The sequence below is a fragment of the Eumetopias jubatus genome, unplaced genomic scaffold, assembly GCF_037043125.1.
Source record: "Eumetopias jubatus isolate StellerSeaLion01/CBP00866 unplaced genomic scaffold, mEumJub1_p1.0 scaffold_7, whole genome shotgun sequence".
NCBI classification, from domain to species: domain Eukaryota; kingdom Metazoa; phylum Chordata; class Mammalia; order Carnivora; family Otariidae; genus Eumetopias; species Eumetopias jubatus.
The window spans coordinates 63,706,675-63,729,761 of record NW_028274813.1 but is presented as its reverse complement, the minus strand read 5'-3'; the positions used below and the strand labels follow the sequence as shown (position 1 = coordinate 63,729,761).

The 23,087-nt window shown below is 40.1% G+C and overlaps 1 protein-coding gene across 2 annotated transcripts in view; it reads left to right on the top strand.

Annotated features, from left to right (window-relative positions):
- The window catches only part of AKAP6 (A-kinase anchoring protein 6), a 571,051-nt gene that overhangs the window by 270,511 nt on the left and 277,453 nt on the right, over positions 1–23,087 (top strand). For both annotated transcript variants that reach the window (XM_088024647.1, XM_028114891.2), the window contains exons 4-5: positions 2,411–2,662; positions 12,581–14,347. In XM_088024647.1, the coding sequence (XP_087880773.1) occupies positions 2,411–2,662; positions 12,581–14,347 (2,019 nt within the window). The remainder of the gene's footprint in view (positions 1–2,410; positions 2,663–12,580; positions 14,348–23,087) is intronic.

Genomic DNA, 23,087 nt, shown 5'->3' with positions numbered 1-23,087 from the left:
CAAATAGAGTAGATGCTCCAAGCAGGCATCCATTGAGACTCAGGCAATGTGGATATTTGATGATAGCAGTAGACACCTGCTGTCATGTGCGGAAGGGCAGCAGAGACTGGCTAATCTAGCTGTGAGTGGTTCCCATGTACTGGTTAATAAGGTGATGTGATTTTTGCCCCACTTCTCTTTTGGACTGCATGTGCTCATGGGCCACATTTGTAAGAACTTTACCTAATTAGGACTCCAACATCTCTTTAAACTTTTAATCTATATCAAATTATTACCACCAATTTATGTAACTATCACCAATTAGTTCTTGGATTTTAAGAAATAATACTGGAACATTTATTGGAATTATACATTATTACTAAAAATTCAGCACAACTTTCCATCATTCTTCAAGAGATTTTTTTTAGCCTACTATTACACAGTAAATACAGATTCCATTTTAGTTTTTCTTTAGAAATAAATAATTGAATTATATAAAATTGAAAGGTTATGTTTCCAGCACAGAATGACTGTTTGGATACTCATGATAGGACTCAGACCTCAAATGTTATCCTAAAATTTTAGCCTTAACAAAAATCATAAATAAAAGCCCCGTTTAAAAAAGATCACCGATGCATAACTAAAAATGAATCACTGAGTACTTTTAGCTGACATGTACATCCTTTTGATGCTTAATGGACTCAAATTGCTCAAGTAAATACTACCACTGATGCTACCCATTTCATGCTGGGGCCTCTGACAGCAGAATGAAAGTTTGGGAAATTGTAAGGACAAGTGACATATCAAACACCAAGTCTGCCTACCTAATAGTATGTGTGGAAAAGATTGAAACTTTGATTTAATAATGTTTTTGTTTAAAATGTCCAGGTCTTAAAAACTAAACTGTATTTTTATCTTTGTTTGTCCTTGGGTTTTTTCTGGCTTGCTTTCTTTTTTTTTTATTTATTTCATTTTTTTATTATTATGTTATGTTAATCACCATACATTACATCATTAGTTTTTGATGTAGTGTTCCATGATTCATTGTTTGCATATAACACCCAGTGCTCCATGCAGAACGTGCTCTAATACCCATCACCAGGCTAACCCATCCCCCCACCCTCCTCCCCTCTAGAACCCTCAGTTTGTTTTTCAGAGTCCATCATCTCTCATGGTTCATCTCCCCCTCCGATTTACCCCCCTTCATTCTTCCCCTCCTGCTATCTTTTTCTTTTTTTTTTTTAACATATAATACATTATTTGTTTCAGAGGTACAGATCTGTGATTCAACAGTCTTGCACAATTCATAGCGCTCACCATAGTACATACCCTGCCAGTGTCTATTACCCAGCCACCCCATTCCTCCTACCCACCACTCCAGCAACCCTCAGTTTGTTTCCTGAGATTAAGAAGTTTTCATATCAGTGAGGTCATATGATACATGTCTTTCTCTGATTGACTTATTTCGCTCTGGCTTGCTTTCTTAAGAGTAATTCTGTCAGACCTATAAATATAGAGAACAAATTGATGGTTTCTGGAGGGAAGTGGGGGAGGGAGGATATGTAAAATGGGGGATGGGTAGTGGGAAATACAGACTTCCAGTTATGCAATGAATAAGTATCACAGGGATAAAAGGCATAGCATAGGGAACATAGTCAATGATATTGTAATAGCACTGTATGGTGACAGATCATACCTACACTGGTGGTGAGCATAGCATAACATTTAGGAAGTTGAATCGCTATGTCGTGCGCCTGAAACTTATGTAACATTGTGTGTCGACTATACTCAAATAGAAAGGTTTAAGAAAAGAGTGATTCTGATTACAAAGTGTGAGTTGAAATTTAGATATTTCTTATGAATTTAAATATTAAAACCTGTTATTGTGAAAATGTGGCAATTGTCTCTTACACCAAAGGCGACCCTCTGGCTCATTGAGAATGGTTGGGAGTTCCCATGAAGCACACATTCTAGCCCATCTTTCTTCCTGCTCAGTATCTGGATGATGCATGTATCCTGAAATATTGTGCACTCAGAGGGGCTCACCACTAGCCCAGAAAATAGCTGTTGGCTCCCTTGCCAGGATCCCAAACAAACAGTAAATAAAGAGGATAGAGTGGATTTGTGAGATGACCTCTCACCTTGGCTAAACTTTCAAAGTGAAATAATTAAATCGGAAAGAATAGTAGCACCTTTCTGTTTTACAAAAAGATCGACTTAGCTGCGTGCACTGAAGGGCCAGTGCCCAAGAATACGGCCTGCCACTATGTATCTGATCTAAAACAAAGGCAAGTCAGTCATCCAACATGTGGTTTACCTGACCTGGGGGCCCTGACAATTGGTGTCAAGTGAAGGAGTGACTCACCCCCCAACCCCTGTCCCTAGAATAAGGCTAAATAGTCTTCATATATTTTGCTTTTCTTTACTGCAGGACATTTGTGAAGATATTTCAGATCATGTGGAGCAAATCCATGCGCTCCTTGAAACGGAGTTCTCCCTGAAGCTGCTGTCCTACTCCGTCAATGTGATTGTAGACATCCATGCCGTACAGCTCCTCTGGCACCAGCTCCGAGTCTCCGTGCTTGTTCTGCGGGAGCGGATTCTGCAGGGTCTGCAGGACGCCAATGGCAACTACACCAGGCAGACGGACATTCTGCAAGCTTTCTCCGAAGAGACAAAGGAGGTGGGTATTTGAAGCCAAGTAATGCACTATCAAGTGTGACCATTGGAGAATGTTTTCAGTTCAGAGATGTGGGATAGGAATTCTTTGTAGGTAAAAAAATCAGGTCCTGAGCTGGGCTTTGAATCTAGGTATAGTGACTGGAGGCTAGGGCCCTTCTAATGTGAATAAAACTTTAGACCAGAGTTAATTCACACCTGATAGTTTGCACAGATACACCCATCGTGGTTGGTGCTAACCTGGCTTCTTGTTCCCCATTCAATTATTTGATAAATATTTATTGAGCACTTACTATGGCTAGGCACTAGGTGCTAAAAATATAATAGTGATCAAAATGTGGTCTTTGCCTTCAAGGAGTCTAGTACCCAATAAAGACAAAAGGACAGACATTAAGGGCAGCTTGTGATAAGTCCACATGATGCCACCGGAGGACAGAGAAGGGGCACCTAACTCAGACAGGAAAGCTTTTCTAGAAGAAGTGAGTCCAATCTGGGACCTGAAGGAGAAGCAGGATTAGACTAACAGAGGTTCTAGACAGAAGGGACGGCTTCATCAAAGATCCAGAAATAAGAGAATAACAAGCTCAGAGAGCTATAGACAACACTGGAGCAAAAAGTTCAAGGCACCAGGATTTGAACTAATAGGGAAGCAGAGGTCAGATTATGAAGATGAAAAGTCACATTAGAAGATTTGGACTTCAGGGACAACAGGAGAGTTTATTAGGGGAATTGACATGATTAAATTCATGCTTTGAAAAAATTATTCTGGATGCAATGAGTCAAATGAGCTTCAGGATTTTACACAACCAATGTATTTGGATTTTTTGTACTCATATTAAGAGTAGTTTAAAGAGTTTGTTGTTGTCACTTTTGATGCATGGCTTAAGAATGAATACTGTGGGGGCACCTGGGTGTCTCAGTCGATTAAGCATCAGACTCTTGATTTCAGCTCAGGTCATGATCTTGGGGTTGTGAGACTGAGCCTTGTGTCGGGCTCCACACTCAGCATGGAGTCTGCTTGTCCCTCTTCCTCTCACTCTGTACCTCCTTCCCACTCCTGCTTGCACTCTCTCTCTCAAATAAATAAATAAATAAATAAATAAAATCTTAAAAGAAAAAAGAATGAACACAGTGAATTTGAATCCATATGAACTCTCCTAATCCCACATAAAATTGACATTATAGGAGCAAAGCATTGTGCTAATTAAGCAAGAGCTGTGTGTGTGTGTGTGTGTGTGTGTGTGTGTGTGTGTGTGTGTGTGTGTGTAGATAGCTAGATAGATATGGTATATAGAATCATAGAGTGTGTGTGTGTATATATAGTCCCTTGGCTCTTGATATCCACATTCATGCCCTACCCTTGGTTTTGTGGAAAATATATATTGTAGAAGTTTATAAAATATATATTGTAGAAGTTTACAATATATATTTTGGAAGTTTATTTATATAAATAAATAAGATTAAAAGGCCTTACAATGAGTGTTGCATAATTCAGTATTAATTAATGTTTCAGTGGCTCCAACATTTTCAACAACACGAAATAAATCTGTGCCTATTCTCATAAATGATTTATACTTGTTAATTATTGTTTTCATAATAATGATGCTCTTGCTTCAGCAAATTCCCCATAGGCCCTGGAAGTTTATGAGAATCAAAAGCTACTGGGCTCACTTCTAGCTTTATGTTCTTTGTTTTCATTTGGCTTTTCCTGTTACTGTGGCAGTGAGGGAGGTGATACAGACTTTGGTAGAGTCCTTTTTTTAATCATAGAATGAATACGTAGGTGTGTGTATGTTAGTGCCCAGATGCCATTCCTGCCAGATGGGATCCTTAGAGGGGCCCTGACTGGGGCTCTTGTGGTCCTGGGAGACTACAAAGAATCCCAAACTGTCCAACTCTATCCTAAATGTGGTATTCCTGAGGTGTACACCGATGAGGTAGAGATGAGAACTGGGAAAGATAGATCTAAATTCTGAAGAGCTCCTTCTTTAGATATCTACCTGCCATCCCCAATCTATACATATTTTTGTTGTTGTTAGTGTTCCTCCTTATGTGTCCTGCTGGCTCTGTCCAACATCCAGTATTGATCAGTCATCAGATCTGACCACTTTCTACTCCTAGAGGGGGGCATAAGAAATCACTGGAGAAAACCAGTTCATTTTACATATTTATTCATTAAATAACCATTTGCTGATCACCAACTCTTTGTTGTAGAGCAGGAGATATAGCAATATGCTAGGGTTTATTGTTATCATTGTTGTTGTTTTGTGGAATACGTTCATCATGCACTGATTTGAACTTGTGTTATTCAAGATATGGTAGCCCAGGTAACGATGAAAAGCCATTGAGGCTAACTAATTGTCATTGGCCACTGCTCTATGTTTCGAGTTTATATTAAGTAGTGTCCATGATGGTTCTTACAATGTGAGCTCAACAGTTATTTACAGATTGGATTGGAAACAATTTTGTGCATTTTCATATTTGAAATTGTTTAGTTCTGTCATAAATATGTAAGAATATGTTGAATGAAGGGTAAAAGAACAGTGGATTCTTAGCCATCTGCTTTGTGGATATTTTTCTATGAATTAAAACAGTTGTTTCCATTACCATCCTTCCTAAAGCTATGGAAACCTTATCCTATTTGTGCCCCTAGTGTGACTCCATGAGAACATTTCAAAGACTGCTTGGTTGTATTTGTTTTTGCCAGTAAGCACATGGGATTGTGGAAAACAGGAAGGGAATTAGGATAAAATTCTAAGCTTTATCAGAATACATTAAGCTATTAAAAATTTATAGAATGAAGAGGGAAATGGCGTAAAACAGGCTGATAAACTGAAATTGTAGATGTCCTTCCAGTGAAAGTGAATTCATTTTCTCTTTTTGTAAGTTAGTTGAGTTCCTGAGCACATTAAAGAATGAGTTGGAAAGTTGAAAAAAGGGCAAGTTCTCTCTCTCTCTTTGCAAAAACAAAATGCATGTTTAGTTCTTTTATTTAAATATGACGCAGACCATATTTTGTAAGCAAATTAGGAAATGTTTTGCTAAAGCAAAACCAACCAACTAAACAAATAAAAAAATAGGGCAAAGCTCAACATTGTGTAAAAAATGTGTTGTACTGAAATTTTTCATATTTCAGATGCTTTGATAAACACTTTATATTTATTGTTTCATTTAGTAAGGAGCGTAAGAGATATTAAAAATAGTTCCATTTTATAGATGGAAAAACTGAATCTGAGAGAGGTTAAGTGACTACCTAAGGACATAAATCTAGGAATAATCAAATAGAACAAACAAACCCAGCTCTTAATCGAGCTCTATTATAATAATAGTAGTTCTTTCCGCCTCTCCTCTGCCCCTCCCTTCCTTCCTGCTTTCCTTTCTATCTCCCCTAAATATTTACTGATTTCCTACTATATATATTAGACACTAGGCATTCAAAGATGAATAATAATACATCTTAGGAATCACCTTCATATTTTTGTTAGATCCTCAAAACAGTTCTGGGAGGTAGGCAGGGAAGGTGCTGGTATTCTTATTTCACAGATGATATTGGTAATAGGACTGAGGTTGAGAGAGGTAAAATCACACAGGTAGTGATAACTATTAATAATATGAACACAATAGCAAACAGTGATTAAAAACTTACCATATGCCAGATGGTATGGTAAGTAAGCACTTTGCCCACATGATACTTACCCTCTCTGTGGGAATGCATTTGTCTTTCTAGAGCACGTACCCGAAGCACTTTGTGTGTTCTTCTACTAGCCCTTGTCATAGGTCCATTTATATCATGACAGAGTACATGCTAGATTCGAACTGCATGAGTCTTGGTACCAGATTAGAATCATCTCTATCTCCCATAGCACCTTGTTTGTATCACTGTAAATTAAAATCTCATGAGTTGAATTGAATTAAATAATGCAGATAATCACTGCTTTAGGGATAGAAGAGGGAGATACAATTTCAGGTTGGTGGACTAGGATTTATCTTGGAAATTATACATTTGACTTATAATTTTAGCCTGTAGAAAATGGAGATTCTTAAAAATAATGACTATAGTATAAATAAAACATATCAAAATATTTTTGTGTATTTTCCCCTTGCCTATCAGAAAGTAAACTTTGCTTTGCTTTCCATTTTCCTATCATTACTTGCTCCTCTCAGTCTATTGCTGCTCTCCAGAACATATTCAGAACCATAGAATCCCAAGATGGTAGGCCTAAAAGGAATCTGATCAAGAATCTAGTTCATGTGGTCTAAAGACTCGGGGGGGGGGGTGGCATTCTGGTAAGAGGTCTGTGAATGTATATGTTAGTGGTTGAAATGTAACAAACACCATGTAGTGAGATTAGGGGAGGAAGGGGTGGGGGGGCATACAAAATTTTTTACTGTACCCATGATTAAAACAGTAAAATTCTATTTCCAACTCTCTTCTCAGTAAGAACACTAAGTCAGTGTACAAAACTGACCTTGAAGTAACAGTGAACACCAATAGAACTTTGGGGGCATTTTAATAGGGAGATCTTCAAGTCTCTGAATTATGAATATTATCTCATATTCGTTGGTAGCAAAATGTAGTGTTAAAAAAAGAAAGATCTAAGAAGACATTTGGAACTAGAGCTTCAGTTAACTTAATTATGGGTGAGGAACAAAGCAAAACTTTTGTTTCAAATTGGGGGGGGGGGAAGAGTTTCCTTGATGTCTCAGAGAAAATTGAAGCCAACAATAAAGTGAATAAATTACCATCTCCATAAAACGTAAGCTTCATCTGAGAAACTGCTTCATAACATATTAAATTGAGGTACATTTGAGTTGAGACATTGCTGGGCAGCCATGACACAGCTAATGGCACTACACAATTAAATGTGATATTTCTGAAGTTAAAAAGGACTGTAAAAACAATGTGCACTCTTCCTCACCTCTCTACCCACCTGAGACTATTACTTACATGCATTAGAAAACTGTCTGGGACAGTGGTCCAGAACAAAGCCACGGGGCTAAAAATATTAGTATTACCAAGCAATATTTTAAGAAATGAAACTCATTATTCATCTCCTCTGAGATACTTCAGGGAACTTTCTTTTTTAAAAATTGCATGGTGAAATCTAGAAAAAGTACTTTTGAAGAATGTTCTTAATAACAAACTGTTAAAAACAATGCATGGGTAGATGCCTTATCATTTGGTCTTTAGGATATGAAATGGATATGCTGTGTGCTCTTCTTTGTTTTGTTTTTCAGGGAGGGATTTTTTCCACATTAAAAATGCAGTCTTATTAAAAATAGTTACCCCTGAGTGACAGTCAGCCATGTACAGAAATAGTTGGCCTGGTTGGGAACAGGATGGGAGAGGGGTCCCTTTGGGGCACCAAGTGTTTTTGAGTATGGTATTTTCTTTCCCAAACAAAGGACTGGCTAGGGAAGGGATCTTCAGGGGAAGACTTAGCCATACCCTATTATCTGAAATGTAGTCTCACACCATGTATTCATCTAATATCTTTTATTGAGTACCAGTTATTTTCAAGCCTAACAGTATTCCCGATCTTAGGAGTCTGTGACCATCACAGTGGACACCAAATACTTTCCCAGGGCTAAAGAAACAGGTGACTGACACTTGTAGGGGTCTAATTTTTACCTGAACTCTCAAATTTCTTTTTCTCTACCCATCATAGAAACACTTTTACTTAAAACCTCTTTCACCTTACCTAAGTAGCTGCAGTGCTGTACTTTTATGATAAAAATGATAGAAAATAATGCAAATTTCAACTAGCTAGTAATTTATTTATTTATTTATTGTTCTGTTTTTCTTTTCTTTTTTTATTATTATGTTCAGTTAGCCAACATACAGTACATCATTAGTTTTTGATGTAGTGTTCAACAATTCATTAGTTGCGTATATCACCCAGTGTTCATCACATCACATGCCCTCCTTAATGCCCTAGTTAGTAATTTAAATACCAACTTAAGGGATAGCTTGGGAACTTAACCATCATTTATAATAGTGGTTGTGTGAAGGAATAGGTTCTGAGTACTGAACAACCAAATTTAAAAATTTAAATAAATACAACCTGCTTTTAAATAAGAGGTTCCATATTACTCTCTTAAAAATTGCATAAAGTGTGGCTTTTGTTTGGCTGGCTCATTCCTTGGTGGTTTGGGCTTCTGACTTTGTTATTTAAAGGGTTTGGTCCAGGTATGAAGCATAAAAGCCACACAATTCCATTTAGATAATTTTTATTGAGATTGGCAGTTAATATTAGTTTCCCATTTTTGTGACGTGTAATTTAGCATAGGGATACCTCTCATTTTGATGAAACTTGCCCCCTCAATATACTTGATTAGTAAAAATAATAATATAATAAGTGATAAGAGTGAACATTCATTGAGCACCTATTCATGTTATTAACTCCTTTAAGACTCACAACAGCCCTTGACATGGCTTGTCATTTGCTTTTTACAAATGAAGGAAATGAGGTTTAGTGACATCAGGCTACTGGCTCATGGCCACATTGGACTCTGAAACTTGGGCTTTTAATCACTAGAGTCAACTAAAACTACATAATCAGAGGAAGAAATTACATGAAGTCATAGAGTTACATTCCAAAACATCCTCATTCATGCATTCATTCATTTATTCAACAGATACATCTGTGATTGCTTACTCTGTGCATACCACCATGCTAAGTGTTGCAAGTGTTCTGTTGAGTCAACCATTTTCTATGTGATTCATACTCCTGTGGTGCTTAAAACCAATGGGAGAAACAAATATCAAGTAATCACAATAGTATTTATTTACAGATTGAGGTAAATGCTAAGAGTAAAAACAACATAGTTTTATTTTTTTTATTTTATTATGTTATGATAATTACCATACATTACATCATTAGTTTTTGATGTAGTGTTCCATGATTCATTGTTTGCATATAATAGCCGGTGCTCCATTCAGTAATGCCCTCTTTAATACCCATCCCCAGGCTAACCCATCCCCCCACCCCCTCCCCTCTAGAACCCTCAGTTTGTTTCTCAGAGTCCATAGTCTCTCATGGTTCGTCTCCCCCTCCAATTTCCCCCCCTTCATTTTTCCCTTTCTGCTATCTTCTTCTTCTTCTTCTTTTTTTTTTTTTTAACATATAATGTATTATTTGTTTCAGAGGTACAGGTCTGTGATTCAACAGTCTGACACAATTCACAGCGCTTACCATAGCACATACCCTTCCCAATGTCTTATCACCTAGCCACCCCATCCCTCCCACCCCCCATCACTCCAGCAACCTTCAGTTTGTTCCTGAGATTAAGAATTCCTCATATCAGTGAGATCATTTTTCTTATAAGCTCTCATAAAACTATGTTGGTCCAATGAACAACATAGTTTTATGAGAGCTTATAAGAAAAAAATTCTGACTTAGGTGGGAGTTTGGAATGTTGAAGAAGTTAAGTTTGATCTGAGGCCTGAGGGGTAAGTAAGAGTAAACTCGTTAAGGGATGTTGTAAGTGGGAAGCTTTCTTGACAGAGGGGAAATAGCATGTGCAAAAGCCCTGAGGCAGAAGGAACTCGTTATGTTCAAAAACTGTAAGGAGAACACTGTGGCTGGGTGTAGCCAGGGAGGAGAGAATGGCTTGAGAGAGGCCTCTACATGTTCTTGGAAGGGTTGGGGTTTTTAACCTAGCAGCAGGAAGTTAATAAAGGACTTTAAGTATCATGTTTGTAATTTGTAAAGGGGCAGAGGGAGAAGGAGAGAGAGAGAATCCCAAGCAGACTCCTCACTGAGCATGGAGCCCAACACGGGGCTCGATCTTACCACCATGAGCCGAAACTAAGATTTGGATGCTTAACTGATTGTGCCACCCAGGCACCCCAAAGTTACTTTTTACAATGTGGCAATATGGAGAACAAACTGGAGGAGGGGGTATGTCTGTTCAAAATCATAATCAGTGCATCAGAGAAATTTATTATACAAAGGTCAGAGTGTAGACTCTGGGTCAGAAAGCCTCCATTTAAGGCCTACTTTGGCCCCTAGACGCGAGGCCATATGCTAGTTATGTACCTTCTTTTGGCTTAGGCTCCTCTAATATGTCCCCTATAAAACAGAGACAATAGTGTAGACCCCAGAAGAAAGTTATTGTGAAGATTAAATGAAAAAGTAATGATAATGGGGTGCCTGGGTGGCTCAGTCATTAAGTGTCTGCCTTCAGCTCAGGTCATGATCCCAGGGTCCTGGGATTGAGCCCCGCACTGGGCTCCAGCCCCCCATTGGGCTCCCTGCTCGGCGGGAAGCCTGCTTCTCCCTCTCCCACTCCCCCTGCTTGTGTTCCTGTTCTTGCTATCTCTCTCTGTCAAATAAATAAATAAAATCTTAAAAAAAATTAATAGTAGTAATCAACCATCCCCATTTATACATGAGGAAACTGAGGTTTAGAAAAGTTAAATGAAGCTTATTATTATTATTCTTTATCTGGATATTGTGGATTACCAGTGAGGGAAGTAGGAGATAAAGGCAAGGTGAAGGTGTAAAGGGAGAGAAAATTTCCAAAAGCAAAATGAACAAATGAACAAAAACCCAGTGTGAGGTCCCAGAGTGGCCAGATCTTGGGATAACCTGGCTGAAAGACACAGGGTTCAGCAACCACATGCCTTCTGGCTTCAGTTTGCTCACCCACTTCCTCCTCCAGTAGAAGAGAGGTCTGGGGATATAACGACCCTGCACTTTTCACTTTCCTTCCTTCATCTCCTAAGGGGCTAGATCAGATCAGGATCTCCTTAGCTGGTAGGCATAAAAGGATTCCAGGGCCCTTCTGTCTTAAACAAATCGTCAATCAAAAATCTCCCCATCTGTTGTGTGATACTAGAAACTGCATTAGTGATGAGCGCCTGAGAGTCTCAGTCAGTTAAGCAGCCAACTCTTGATTTCGGCTCAGGTCATGATCTCAGAGTCCTGGGATCCAGCCCTGAGTCGGGCTCCAGCCCTGAGTCGGGCTCCATGCTCAGTGGGGAGTCAGCTTGAGGGTTCTCTCTCTCTCCCTCTGCCTCCTCCTCTCAAATAAATAAATCTTAAAAAAAGAAACTGCATTAGTGATGAGACAAAAGCCTTCATCACATAATCAAAGATTAAAAATTAAAAATACTTACTTGTAAAGCTATTTTTTAGCACAGGGGGATTTCAAATCAAACTGGCCTATCTTGAATTATAAATAACAAGGGAGGGAGGCAGTTGGTATGTAATATACACAAATGGAAGTGGGGGAGAAAAATGCGTGCAAAGAGAGGGGACAGGGACTAAGATGGTAAGTTTTGATATTCATTACTTTTCTCCAGGGTTACCTGTGTTTATCTTCAAAAGGGTGGGTACAAAGAGAAGCTGGTTCTGAACTGTTTCTGTGAGGTATGCAAATTCTGTAGTTCACCTTCCTGTGATTTGTGAATAAAAAGTTAACATGACAGACTTAGTGTAATTAATTATACCACTTAAACGTGTTTATTGAGCATCTTCTATAAGCTAGCCACTGTGGTCGGTGCTGGAGTGATAGCAATATGCAAAGCAGATGTTCATGGAGATTTTACTTTTATATTACTTTGTTCACAGAATTTTATTACTTAAGGCATCACACTAGAAATGCTTATTAAATGAACTATGGGCTATTTTAAAATGGAAAGTTAAGGCAAGAATGGATATTTCTGGCTCAACCTTGACCATTTCTATCAAGCCTCTATTCTCCAGGTTAAAGAAAAATCCCAAAATGTTTAAGAACAGGATACTATAGAAAGCAATATAATTGATTAATATGCCTTTCTGTATGTTAAACCAGAAGCAATTGAGACTGCTGCATTTTTGCCCTTTACCGTGGCCTCTGCTGAGATTTCATTTGAATAGCAGTTGAGTGTAATTGATGTTGCATTTACTGAAACTGTTGCCCTTGTCTGTTTCAGGGCCGGCTTGATTCTCTAACAGAAGTGGATGACTCAGGACAGTTAACTATCAAATGCTCTCAAAATTACTTGTCTCTGGATTGTGGTATTACTGCTTTCGAACTGTCTGACTACAGTCCAAGTGAGGATTTGCTTGGTGGTCTGGGTGACATGACCTCTAGCCAGGTCAAGACCAAACCCTTTGACTCTTGGAGCTACAGTGAGATGGAAAAGGAGTTCCCCGAGCTCATCCGAAGTGTTGGGTTACTCACGGTGGTGACCGACCCCATCCCTTCCAACTGCAGCGAAGCAGTTAGTGAGGAGATATCTGAAGTACCCCTTTCAGCAGATGACAAAGGTGGATGTGAAGAAGACAGTGCTTTGACAGTCGAGGAGCCACCGGGCTTAATGCCCGGGACGTCATCTTCAGGGGAAGCTCTGACAAATGCCGATCAACTCCCTCCTGAGCCTGTGAAGCAAGAATCCAGTTCCTCCTTCCAACTTGGGACAAAGAACCAACAGCCTCTGCCTTGTGAAAATGCAACTCCTAAGCGATCCATCCGAGATTGCTTTAATTACAATGAGGACTCTCCCACGCAGCCCACATTGCCAAAAAGAGGGCTTTTCCTTAAAGAGGAAACTTTTAAGAATAATCTGAAAGGCACTGACGGAAAGAAGCAGATGGCTGATCTCAAGCCTGAGATGAGCAGAAGCACCCCCTCTCTGGTGGATCCTCCCGACAGATCCAAGCTTTGTCTGGTGTTACAGTCTTCCTACCCCAACAGCCCTTCTGCTGCCAGCCAGTCGTATGAGTGTTTGCACAAGGTGGGGGAGGGGAATCTTGAAAACACCGTCAAAAGTCACGTGAAGGAAATATCCTCCAGCCTGGGAAGGCTTAGTGACTGCCATAAAGAGAAACCTCGACTTAAAAAGCCACACAAGGCTCCAGAAGAGGTGCCTCTGTGCCGAACACCAAAACGCGGAGCGGGTTCAGGCAAGCAGGCTGAAAGCATGAGGAGCTCAGTCGTGCCCAATGGAATTCCTTCAGGTACTCCCAAGGCCGTAGAGGGGCCAGAAACAGATTCCATTTCCACATCCTCACTCGAGCCATGTCATAAGAGGAGTTGGAAGGCCAAATTGCCAGTGCAATCAGAAACATCCAGTTCACCACCTTTTACTCAAAGTAGCGAATCCTCTGTTGGCTCAGACAACGTCGTGTCTCCAGTACCCCTTCTTTCAAAAAACAAAAGCAAAAAAAGTTACTCCTCCTCCCCAAGTCACGTCACCAGGAATGGTCAGGTGGTGGAGGCCTGGTATGGCTCTGACGAATACCTAGCACTGCCCTCTCATCTGAAGCAGACCGAAGTCTTAGCGTTGAAGTTGGAGAACCTAACAAAGCTTCTGCCTCAGAAACCCAGAGGGGAAACCATCCAAAATATTGATGACTGGGAACTGTCTGAAATGAACTCGGATTCTGAGATCTATCCAACGTACCATGTCAAGAAGAAGCATACGAGGCTAGGCAGAGTGTCTCCGAGCTCATCCAGTGACATAGCCTCTTCCCTGGGGGAGAGCATGGAGTCTGGGCCCCTGAGTGAGATTCTTTCTGACGAGGAGTTGTGCATGCCTCTCTCTGGTATGAAAAAATACATCGATGAGAAGTCAGAGGGAGCTGCATCCTCTGAGAAAAATGAGAGCCATTCTGCCACAAAGTCTGCTTTAATTCAGAAACTGATGCAAGATATTCAACACCAAGACAACTATGAAGCCATATGGGAAAAAATAGAGGTAAGATGTTCTTCTTAACTTGTAAGATTTCTTACCTGATCTTTGGAAGTGATGCTGGGAAAAGGTCAGTCCCTCCCTATCGTCATTATAAAAAGTGTTGCCATGTTTGATAAGCCTGATTCCTTAAAGGAAGAAAAGAAAAAACAATAATGATCACTGCATTGTGGCAGATTATGCATCATTAGGAACTACCCTTGTCAGTGCATTAGCTTGATGTGTCCCTGATTGGTGTAGGAATCTCTGTTGATATTGCTCACACCTAACATGGCTCCCGACGAATGGTGGGCCCCTTTGAGTGGAATGCAAAATACAGTAGAACAGTAGCCGTGCACACACCAGTACCTCAGGAATACATGAATAGAATATTGTCATCCTCACGGAGTTTTTATTTGTTTGTTCTAACCCCAGAATAGCTTTCCATTCCCAATGTTAATTCCCTATAGAAATAGACCAGATATTTCTAATTTTGGGGGGGAAATCTTTATTTTTCTCCAATCTTTCTCTTTTTTGAGGCCCCTGGCTAATAACCATGCTTCCTATACTGTATACTGCCCATGGGCTCTGAGATGGGGAGTTGATATTTGGGATAAATCTGTACTTTTATCTTATTTATTTATTTTTTGAGAGAGTGAGAGTGGGGGAATAGGATTGGGGGGCAGGGGGTAGGGGCAGAGGGAGAGGGAGAGAAAGACTCTTAAGCAGGCTACACGCCTAGCGCAGAGCCCAGTGTGGGGCTTGATCATGACCTGGGCCTAAATCAAGAGTCAGTTTGCTTAAGTGACTGAGCCACCCAGGCGCCCCAAATCTGTACTTTTAGAATGGATTATTAGATGAAATCCTTGAGGACAGCCATCAAAATTCTCAGGACTGAGTCCATAATTTAAGCTGTGATTTTAAGACACTAGGTTAAGTATTGTACACATAGACAGGCTAACCTGTAAGGAAGAAAATGAAGGTGTGTAAAACCAAGGAAAAGTTAATATCAGTATGTAATGGTAACATATATTAGTGATTATTTTTACTAAGAACTTATGTATCCAATTCTCACAACAACCCTAAAATTAACCCCATTGTATGGATAAGGAGACTGAGGCTGAGAGAGACCAGGTAGCCTGCTCTAGAGCCCATACTATTAACTAAATGTTCCCATGCCTTAGTAAGAAAGTGATCAATATATACTACATGTAAATACTGTAGTATTGTAAAAAAAATATATATATCGGTGGAGTCAGGATTTGCCTGGGAAGTTCTTGTGAAGTGCCATAACTTTGGTGGAGTTTTGAAGGGAATGCCAGGATTAAGACAGAAGAACAGTGGGTATTTCAGGCAGGAAGAGCATAAACCAAAACACAGAGGTGGGATCTGGGAATGATCATGTTTATGGGGGTGGGGGGTACAGAGAACTGTCCAGACTGGAAAGTCTGTGAGCAGAGAGCAGTGAAAGTTCCCATACATATAATAGACCTGGTGGCTGCAAGGCCCTGAAGGCCAGTACAAGGCAGTTAGAATGTGTTCACCCGGCACCCATGGCAACTTCTCTGCAAGTGACTGAGACTAGTAATAAAACCCACAATAACTAATGCTTCTTGGGCTCTAATTTCATGCTTGGCTCTATGATAAGAGCTTCACAGGCCTTATTCTATTTAAGTCCTGGGGGGAGGTAGGACTTTTTCAGATGAAGAGGCGAAGGCAGAACAGGGTTAAGAAACTTGCTTTAGGCCTCACAGCTAGTAATCACAGAGTAAGAGTTTGAACCCAGAGCCAGGACACTGAAAGCAGAGTAGGTCATGGCTGCCGGTAACCTTTCTGGAAGATTTAGTTGACAGTAACAGGAAGGAGGTCATGACCGTTGTAATGGTGACCAGGGCAGAGAGAACTGGCCTGTGACAGCCAGTCTGAGGGACCGTGTGATGTGGGACAGGCATGGGTTGGGAGGGCTGTTGAAGGAAGCAGGATCCAGAAAACTGGGTCCAAGCATTGCTCAGTCATTAAAGCCTGGAGAAGCCCATGGCTAATCATGTTTTGTTCTGGGCCTTGTTTCTTCTTTTGTAAATAGAGATGTTTTAAGCAGAGGGTGGCCACAATACCAGCTTCCAGTGGTAGCATGTTTTGTTTCCATTATTATGCAAGGATGAAGCCAACTGTCCAGCCTCTGGGGACTGGTGTATCTTTAATAGAAGAAAACGTTTGGATGGGTAACTGGCTAGAGGTGGAGGGGAGGCGGGTAATTAAAAAAATTTATACATTGATATTGATCATATGATAGAACTGTTAAGAGGAAGTGTCTTGTAGGCAGTTGGAAACACCGTCCTGGAGTTGGGATATGAAATAAAGGCTAAATGAAGATTAAGCCCCTTGGTCAGTCCAACCTCCCTTTATCACTTCAGTGGGGCAGCTGCCAACCCCCAGGTCAGCTGACCTTGGATATCACACTCTAGCTTTGATCTACCTGTAGTGACCCAGAGAACCTATTCTACCTGCAAATAGAACATAATAAGAGAAGGTGTTATTTAACATCTTCTTTGCATCAGGCATCTACTAGGCACTTTACCTGCAGGGATTTTCTCATAGGATTCTCAAACAGTGCTACAAGGTAGGTTTTATTATCCAAAATGGACGACTTCTCTCCCCCCTCCAGTGTTCCCACTCTGGTGCTAGCCTCCTGACTGGTCTCTCTGCTCCCATCCTGCTCCTGTTACAGTCTATTTCTAACACAGCAGCCAGAATGATCCTTTTGAGACATAAATCAGATCATATCACCCCTCTGCTCAAAACCCTGCAACAGCTCCTGTTGCATTCAGAGGCCCTACAAAGACTGTTCCCTTGACTTCCTCTTTGACCTGATTTCTACCTGCTCTTCCTCATGCTCACCTCACCCCATTCCCACCAGCCTCTGCTGTTTCTAGAACAAGCTGGGCATGCCCATGCCTTTAGGATCTTTGTCAGTTCTCTCTGCCTGCACTCTTTCCAACAGATGCTCTTATTTCTAATTTTTTTAACCTCTTTTGAGCCTGCTGAAATATTAACTTCTTAGGGAAGCCTACTCTGACCACCTTTTAAAAGAAATAACCCATGGGGCGTCTGGGTGGCTCAGTCATTTAGGTGTCTGACCCTTGGTTTCCACTCAGGTCATGATCTCAGGGTTGTAAGATCAGCATTCTCTCTCTCTCTCTCCCTCTCTGCCCCATCTCTCTAAAATAAATACATGTATCTTTAAAAAAAATAAAAGGTATAACCTGAACCCTTTTTGTTTTTTCTACAGCTCTCACTGTATTCTGTCATTTTATATAATTCTATTGAGTATGCTTATTGTTTTAGTATGTTTACTGTTTCCCCCTGCGAGAATGGGAGCTCTGTGAGGGAATGAATGTTTATCTGTTTAGTTTGCTAATGAATCTAATGTACCTCTAATGGTGCCTGGCACATAATAAGTGTTCAGGAAAGACTTGAATGAATGAATGAATCCCCATTTTAGAATAGATGAAACTGAGTGCAGAGAGATGAAATCACTTTTCCTAGGCTGCCCAGCTAATAAGTCACGTGCTCCATGTGCTTTACCCTTTGCACTAGGTAAAGTTTTGAGAATAGATGAATTCCTTGAGAGAATGAGGAAAGATGGAGAAAAGAGGGGTGGGAACTGAGACTAAAGTTGTAGCCCAGTTATGAGGCAGGAACAAGGAAGAGGTCCACTCAACAGAGAGGATTCTTGGGTGTTAAGTAAATGGGGGGAGAAGAGATGTAAGATGGACATTAGCTTTGTTCTCTGCAAAAGGGAGATGGAGAAGAATAAGAACAAGGAAAAGAAGCAAGCTTTAGATTTGGTTGAGACAGTCAATGAGAGCCGTAGAGAAAAATGGACTCAATGAAAGAGGTGGAGGTAGAAGCTGGATTATAGATGATTAAGAATTGAGAGAATCATTCATAGCTCAAGGAATTGGGTTGAGAGAGCAATATGAGGCAAAGGGTGATAGTTGAAAGTAAAGTCCAATGAAAGTGTCATTTAGAAAAGATTAGAGAGTCTGAGGTGGCTGGGAAGAGTGTATACATGTGGCACACGCTGAGACAAGAAGGGTGGGAGTGTGGATCTCCATGGGAAGAATGTTGGCCTGATATGAAGAAGTTATAAAATACTGAAGAATACATCCTGCTTTCTGGATGTATCTCCAAATGGAGAGTGGTGTGTTTCCTCCTCCCTTCATGTACCAAGTTCTCCCGTCTTCTCTGAGTCACACAGAATACAAGGTAGAAGGTATGTAAAAGCCCACTATCACATTAGGGACTTTATGGGGCTGTGATAGAATCCCTGGGATTACACCTGAGTGACAAGTGTCTTAGACACCTTTTAGGTTCCCATCATTCCCCACCCCTCACATTGGAGTCTTTCTTACAGTGGGCTGGTTTTGTGAATGTGAAAAGATTTCTGTATAATTTTTTTTATTCTGTAGGAAAATTAATTTCTTTGAATATATAATATATTCACAAGGCTTAAAAACATATATGTTTAAAAATATCCAGGGGTACCTGGGTGGCTCAGTTGGTTAAGTGTCTGCCTTCGGCTCAGGTCATGATTCCAGGGTCCTGGGATTAAGCCTCGTGTCAGGCTCCTTGCTCTGTGGGGAGCCTGCTTCTCCCTCTCCCTATGCTGCTCCCCCTGCTTGCGTTCTCTCTCTCTCTCCTGTCAAAGAAATAAGTAAAATCTTTAGAATAAATAAAATAAAGATTTGATTTATTTTGGAGAGAGAGAGCATGTGCGGGGGGGGAGGGGCAGAGGGAGAGGGAGACTCTCACACTTGCTCTCTCTCAAGTAAATAAATAAAATATTTAAAAAATATCCAGTAAAAACCTTTGTCTCCTCCTTATTCCCCATGTTGGGGTCCCACCGCATTGAAGGTGATCACTGTTGTTTTAGTTTATATGTCCTGTAGGAAGTTCTTTACATATACACAAGCAAATGCAAACATATTTATTGAGCAATATTTTTAAACCTGAGAAACAAGTCACAGCCTATTCTTCTCTACAAATAAAAATTCCTCCATTAACTCTGTGAATTCCTAGGGGATGTTCCTTTCCCAATCTCTCAGTGGGAATTGAGGGGATTTTGCTCAAATATGGTTGATTTCTCAGAACCTGTTGTGTGGATGAAGTAATTGAGCATCTCAAATCTGAGTGTTCACCTCCAGTGGGGGCTTCTCAAGGCCTAAAATTAAAAGCAAAAATAGTCAAACCATTGAACTAGATCCATTTGTTGTGGAACAGTGAAGAAATGGGGTAAAAGCAATGAAGAGAGGGGAGGAGAGGGCATGTCTGGAGCAGATGAAATCAAACAGAATGATGAAAGATTAACTTAGTGCGTGGTGTCTTATGTGCTGTAATAGGGATCGGCAAACTATAGCTTGCCCAGTGCCTAATTTTTTAAAATAACATTTTCTTGAAACACAACTGTACTCATCATCACTGGCTGCTTTTGGCCCCAGTGACAGAAATGAGTCATTGTGACAGAGATTGATGGTTTGCAAATATTTACTATCTGTTACAGAAAAAAATTTGCTGACCCCTGCTCTAGAGTATGAAAGAAGGAAGGGAAATGATTTCTCATCACCATCTACTATGTGCCAGGTTCTGATATAGGTTCTTTCATTTAATTTATATGACAGCCCTATGAAAGAACTATTATTGGTCTTGTTTTACCAATGACAAATCTGGGGCTCCAATGCTAATGACTTGCCCAGGGTCACACTGCTGCTAGTGTAAGAGCTGGAATTCCAACTGAGATACCAGAACAGACTTGGTTTTCTCCTAAAGATATATTCCAATGCCAGGGAAGTTAGACCATAATCACACATGCAGATCAAATCTATTTAGAAAGCCTACAAACCATTACTAGATTAGTAAATGAAGAGTGTGACTTCTTCCTCACGACCTGAATAGAAATGAACTGCCTAGCGAGTAGCCACCTGTCCAAGGTGAGTAATTACTGATGCCAGATTAATAGCTGTGTGATTCCTAGGGGGGCTGGCAGAATGCGTGCAGCCTGGTGCCACCTCAGTGAAGCATCTCAGGAGATCTGTCCTTTGGGATATAGTGCAATGTCTACTTCTCACATCACAGGCTTCCTGCCCACACTAAGTTCTCAAAGCTCAGCCTGGAAGACATTACTCCATTAGGTTGGACTCATTGGTACTAAGTTGATGGATACGTGACATAGCTGATTCCCTTTCTCTCCAGCAACCAATGTCTTCAAATGCCAGATTATGGCATCTCAACTATAGTTCAGTGACTCAGCTGTTGTTAGCATTTTGTCTTCAGGACATCTATAACCTGATTTTAAAAACTTTTTTGGTGCCAGCTAAGGATGTCTTTGCACATAAGTTATTTCAAATTCACTGCAGCAGATACTTAGCTGAGTGCTTGCCCTTTGTAACTAAACTATGTAAAATCACAGTCAAGTCTGTGGTAGCAGCACAAAGGCGGCTACCATTGCTGCTGGTAACTGGTTGATACCATCACGAGTAATGTGATTGTAGAGAGATTTGGTCCTGGGATTAACTTGGCACCGATTTCTTTTTCCAAGAGATAAAATGGGTCCAGAGAGAAGCTGTCCTATCTTTTACCCTCATTTTGACTTGGTATGTTGACTTGGTGTGTTGACACACCAATGATACCACACTGATGATGATAATCATTGAAGAAGTACCATGTTGTCCTGAGTTCTCTGCTTTTCCTTTTCTTTTTTTCATTGTAGTGTAAAATTTGCCATTTTAACTGTTTTTAAGTGTCAATTCATTAGTGCTAAGTATATTCACATTGTTGGGGGTGCCAGGGTGGCTCAGTTGGTTAAGTGTCCGACTCTTGATGTCAGCTCAGGTCGTGATCTCAGGTTTGTGAGATTGAGCCCTGCATCAGGCTCCATTCTGGGCATGGAGCCTGCTTAAGATTCTCTCTCTTTCCCTCTGCCCCTCCCACACCCCACTTGAGTGCACATGCTCTCTCTCTCTCTCTCTCAAAAAAAAAACCCAGTATATTCACATTGTTGTGAAACAGATCTCCCAAACTTTTCCAATCTGAAACTCTGTACCCACTAAACAGAAACTGCCCTTTCCTCCCTCTCCCCCAGTCCTGGTAACCACCAATCTACTCTCTGTTTTTATGAATTTGACTACTTTAGGTACCTCATGTAAGTAGAATTATACAGTATTTGTCTTTTTGTGACTGGTTTATTTCACATAGCGTAATGTCCTCAAGGTTCATCCATGTTGTAGCATGTGACAGGCTTCCTTTTTAAGGCTGAATAATAATCCATTGTGTGTCTATACCATATTTTGTTTTTCCGTTCATCTGTGGTTGGATATTTGGCTTGCTTCCGCCTCTTGGCTATTGTGAATAGCCCTGTTATGAACATAGGTGTGCAGATAATCTCTTTGAAACTTTTGAAACTCAGCTCTCAATTCTTTTGAGTATATATCCGGAAATGGGATTGCTGGATCACATAGTAGTTCTATTTTTAATGTTTTGAGGAACCTCCATACCATTTCCCATAGCAGTTGCTCCATTTATAATCACACCAATAGTGTACAAGAGTTCCAATTTCTCCACATCCTTGCTGACGTTTTTTTTTAAATAGTAACCATCCTAATGGGTGTGGGATAATATCTCATTGTGGTTTTGATTTACATTTCTCTGATGATTAGTATTGTTGAGGCATCTTTTCATTTGTTGGCCATCTGTATATCATCTCCGGAGGAATATTCAAGTTCTTTGTCCATTTTTAATTGGGCTATTCGATGTTTTGTTGTTCAGCTATAGGAGTTCTTTGTATATTCTTTGTATATCCCTTTATTATATATATGATTTGAAAAGATTTTCTCCCATTCTGTAGGTTGCCTTTCCACTCTCTTGGATGGGTCCTTTGATGCACAAAAGTTTTTAAGTGTGATAGAGTCCTGTTTGTCTATTTTTGCTTTTGTTTCCTGTGGTTTTGGTGTTATATCTAAGAAATCATTGCCAAGTTCAAAGACATGAAGATTTTCCTGTATGTTTTTTGTAGAAGTTTTACAGTTTTAGGTCTTTGAGTTCTCCTTTATTTTATCTCAATGTGATTCCTTCTCATCTTTTAAGGATCTCACCCCAGGCTTTCTCATAAGATAGGACACAGCTTCATAGCTTGAGCCAAGTCATCTTCTGGGATCTGTCCTTAAAAAAAAAAAAAAAAAAAAAAAAAACACTTGGAGTCATTCTTTTTAAAAAAGTCTCATCTGGGCATTATTTATTTGATTTGAGATTTGAGTAGGTCTCATTTGAAATACAGCTTTATCTTTCTTTATTCAGCCCCAGAGTAACTTACCGTCAACTATATAGTCAAGGTCTGCCATAAATTCAATCCTCACTCACTTTTGATATTTTTATTATACCACCCATGTACCAGTTTTCCCAGAGTTGGTAGAGTAGTAGTTTGCTCTTAGGTGTTGATAATCATCTCCTAAGAGCATCTGATCAGATAGGAAGTATTTAAGGTTATTGGATCCACTGTTTATCACTGCCATTTCATTTTGTACGTGCCTTTCCCATATGATAACTTTTTGCTTCAGTTGCTAGTCTTCCTCTTGTCCCTGCCTTCCTTCTCTTCCTTACATCTTCTCTCCCGTTCCTTTTTCTTTAATTTTTTCTGGACCAGATAGTTTTCACTTTCTGGCTCTGTTTTCCCTTTTTCTTTCCCCAAGAGCATCTTCTACTTTCTCCTTCT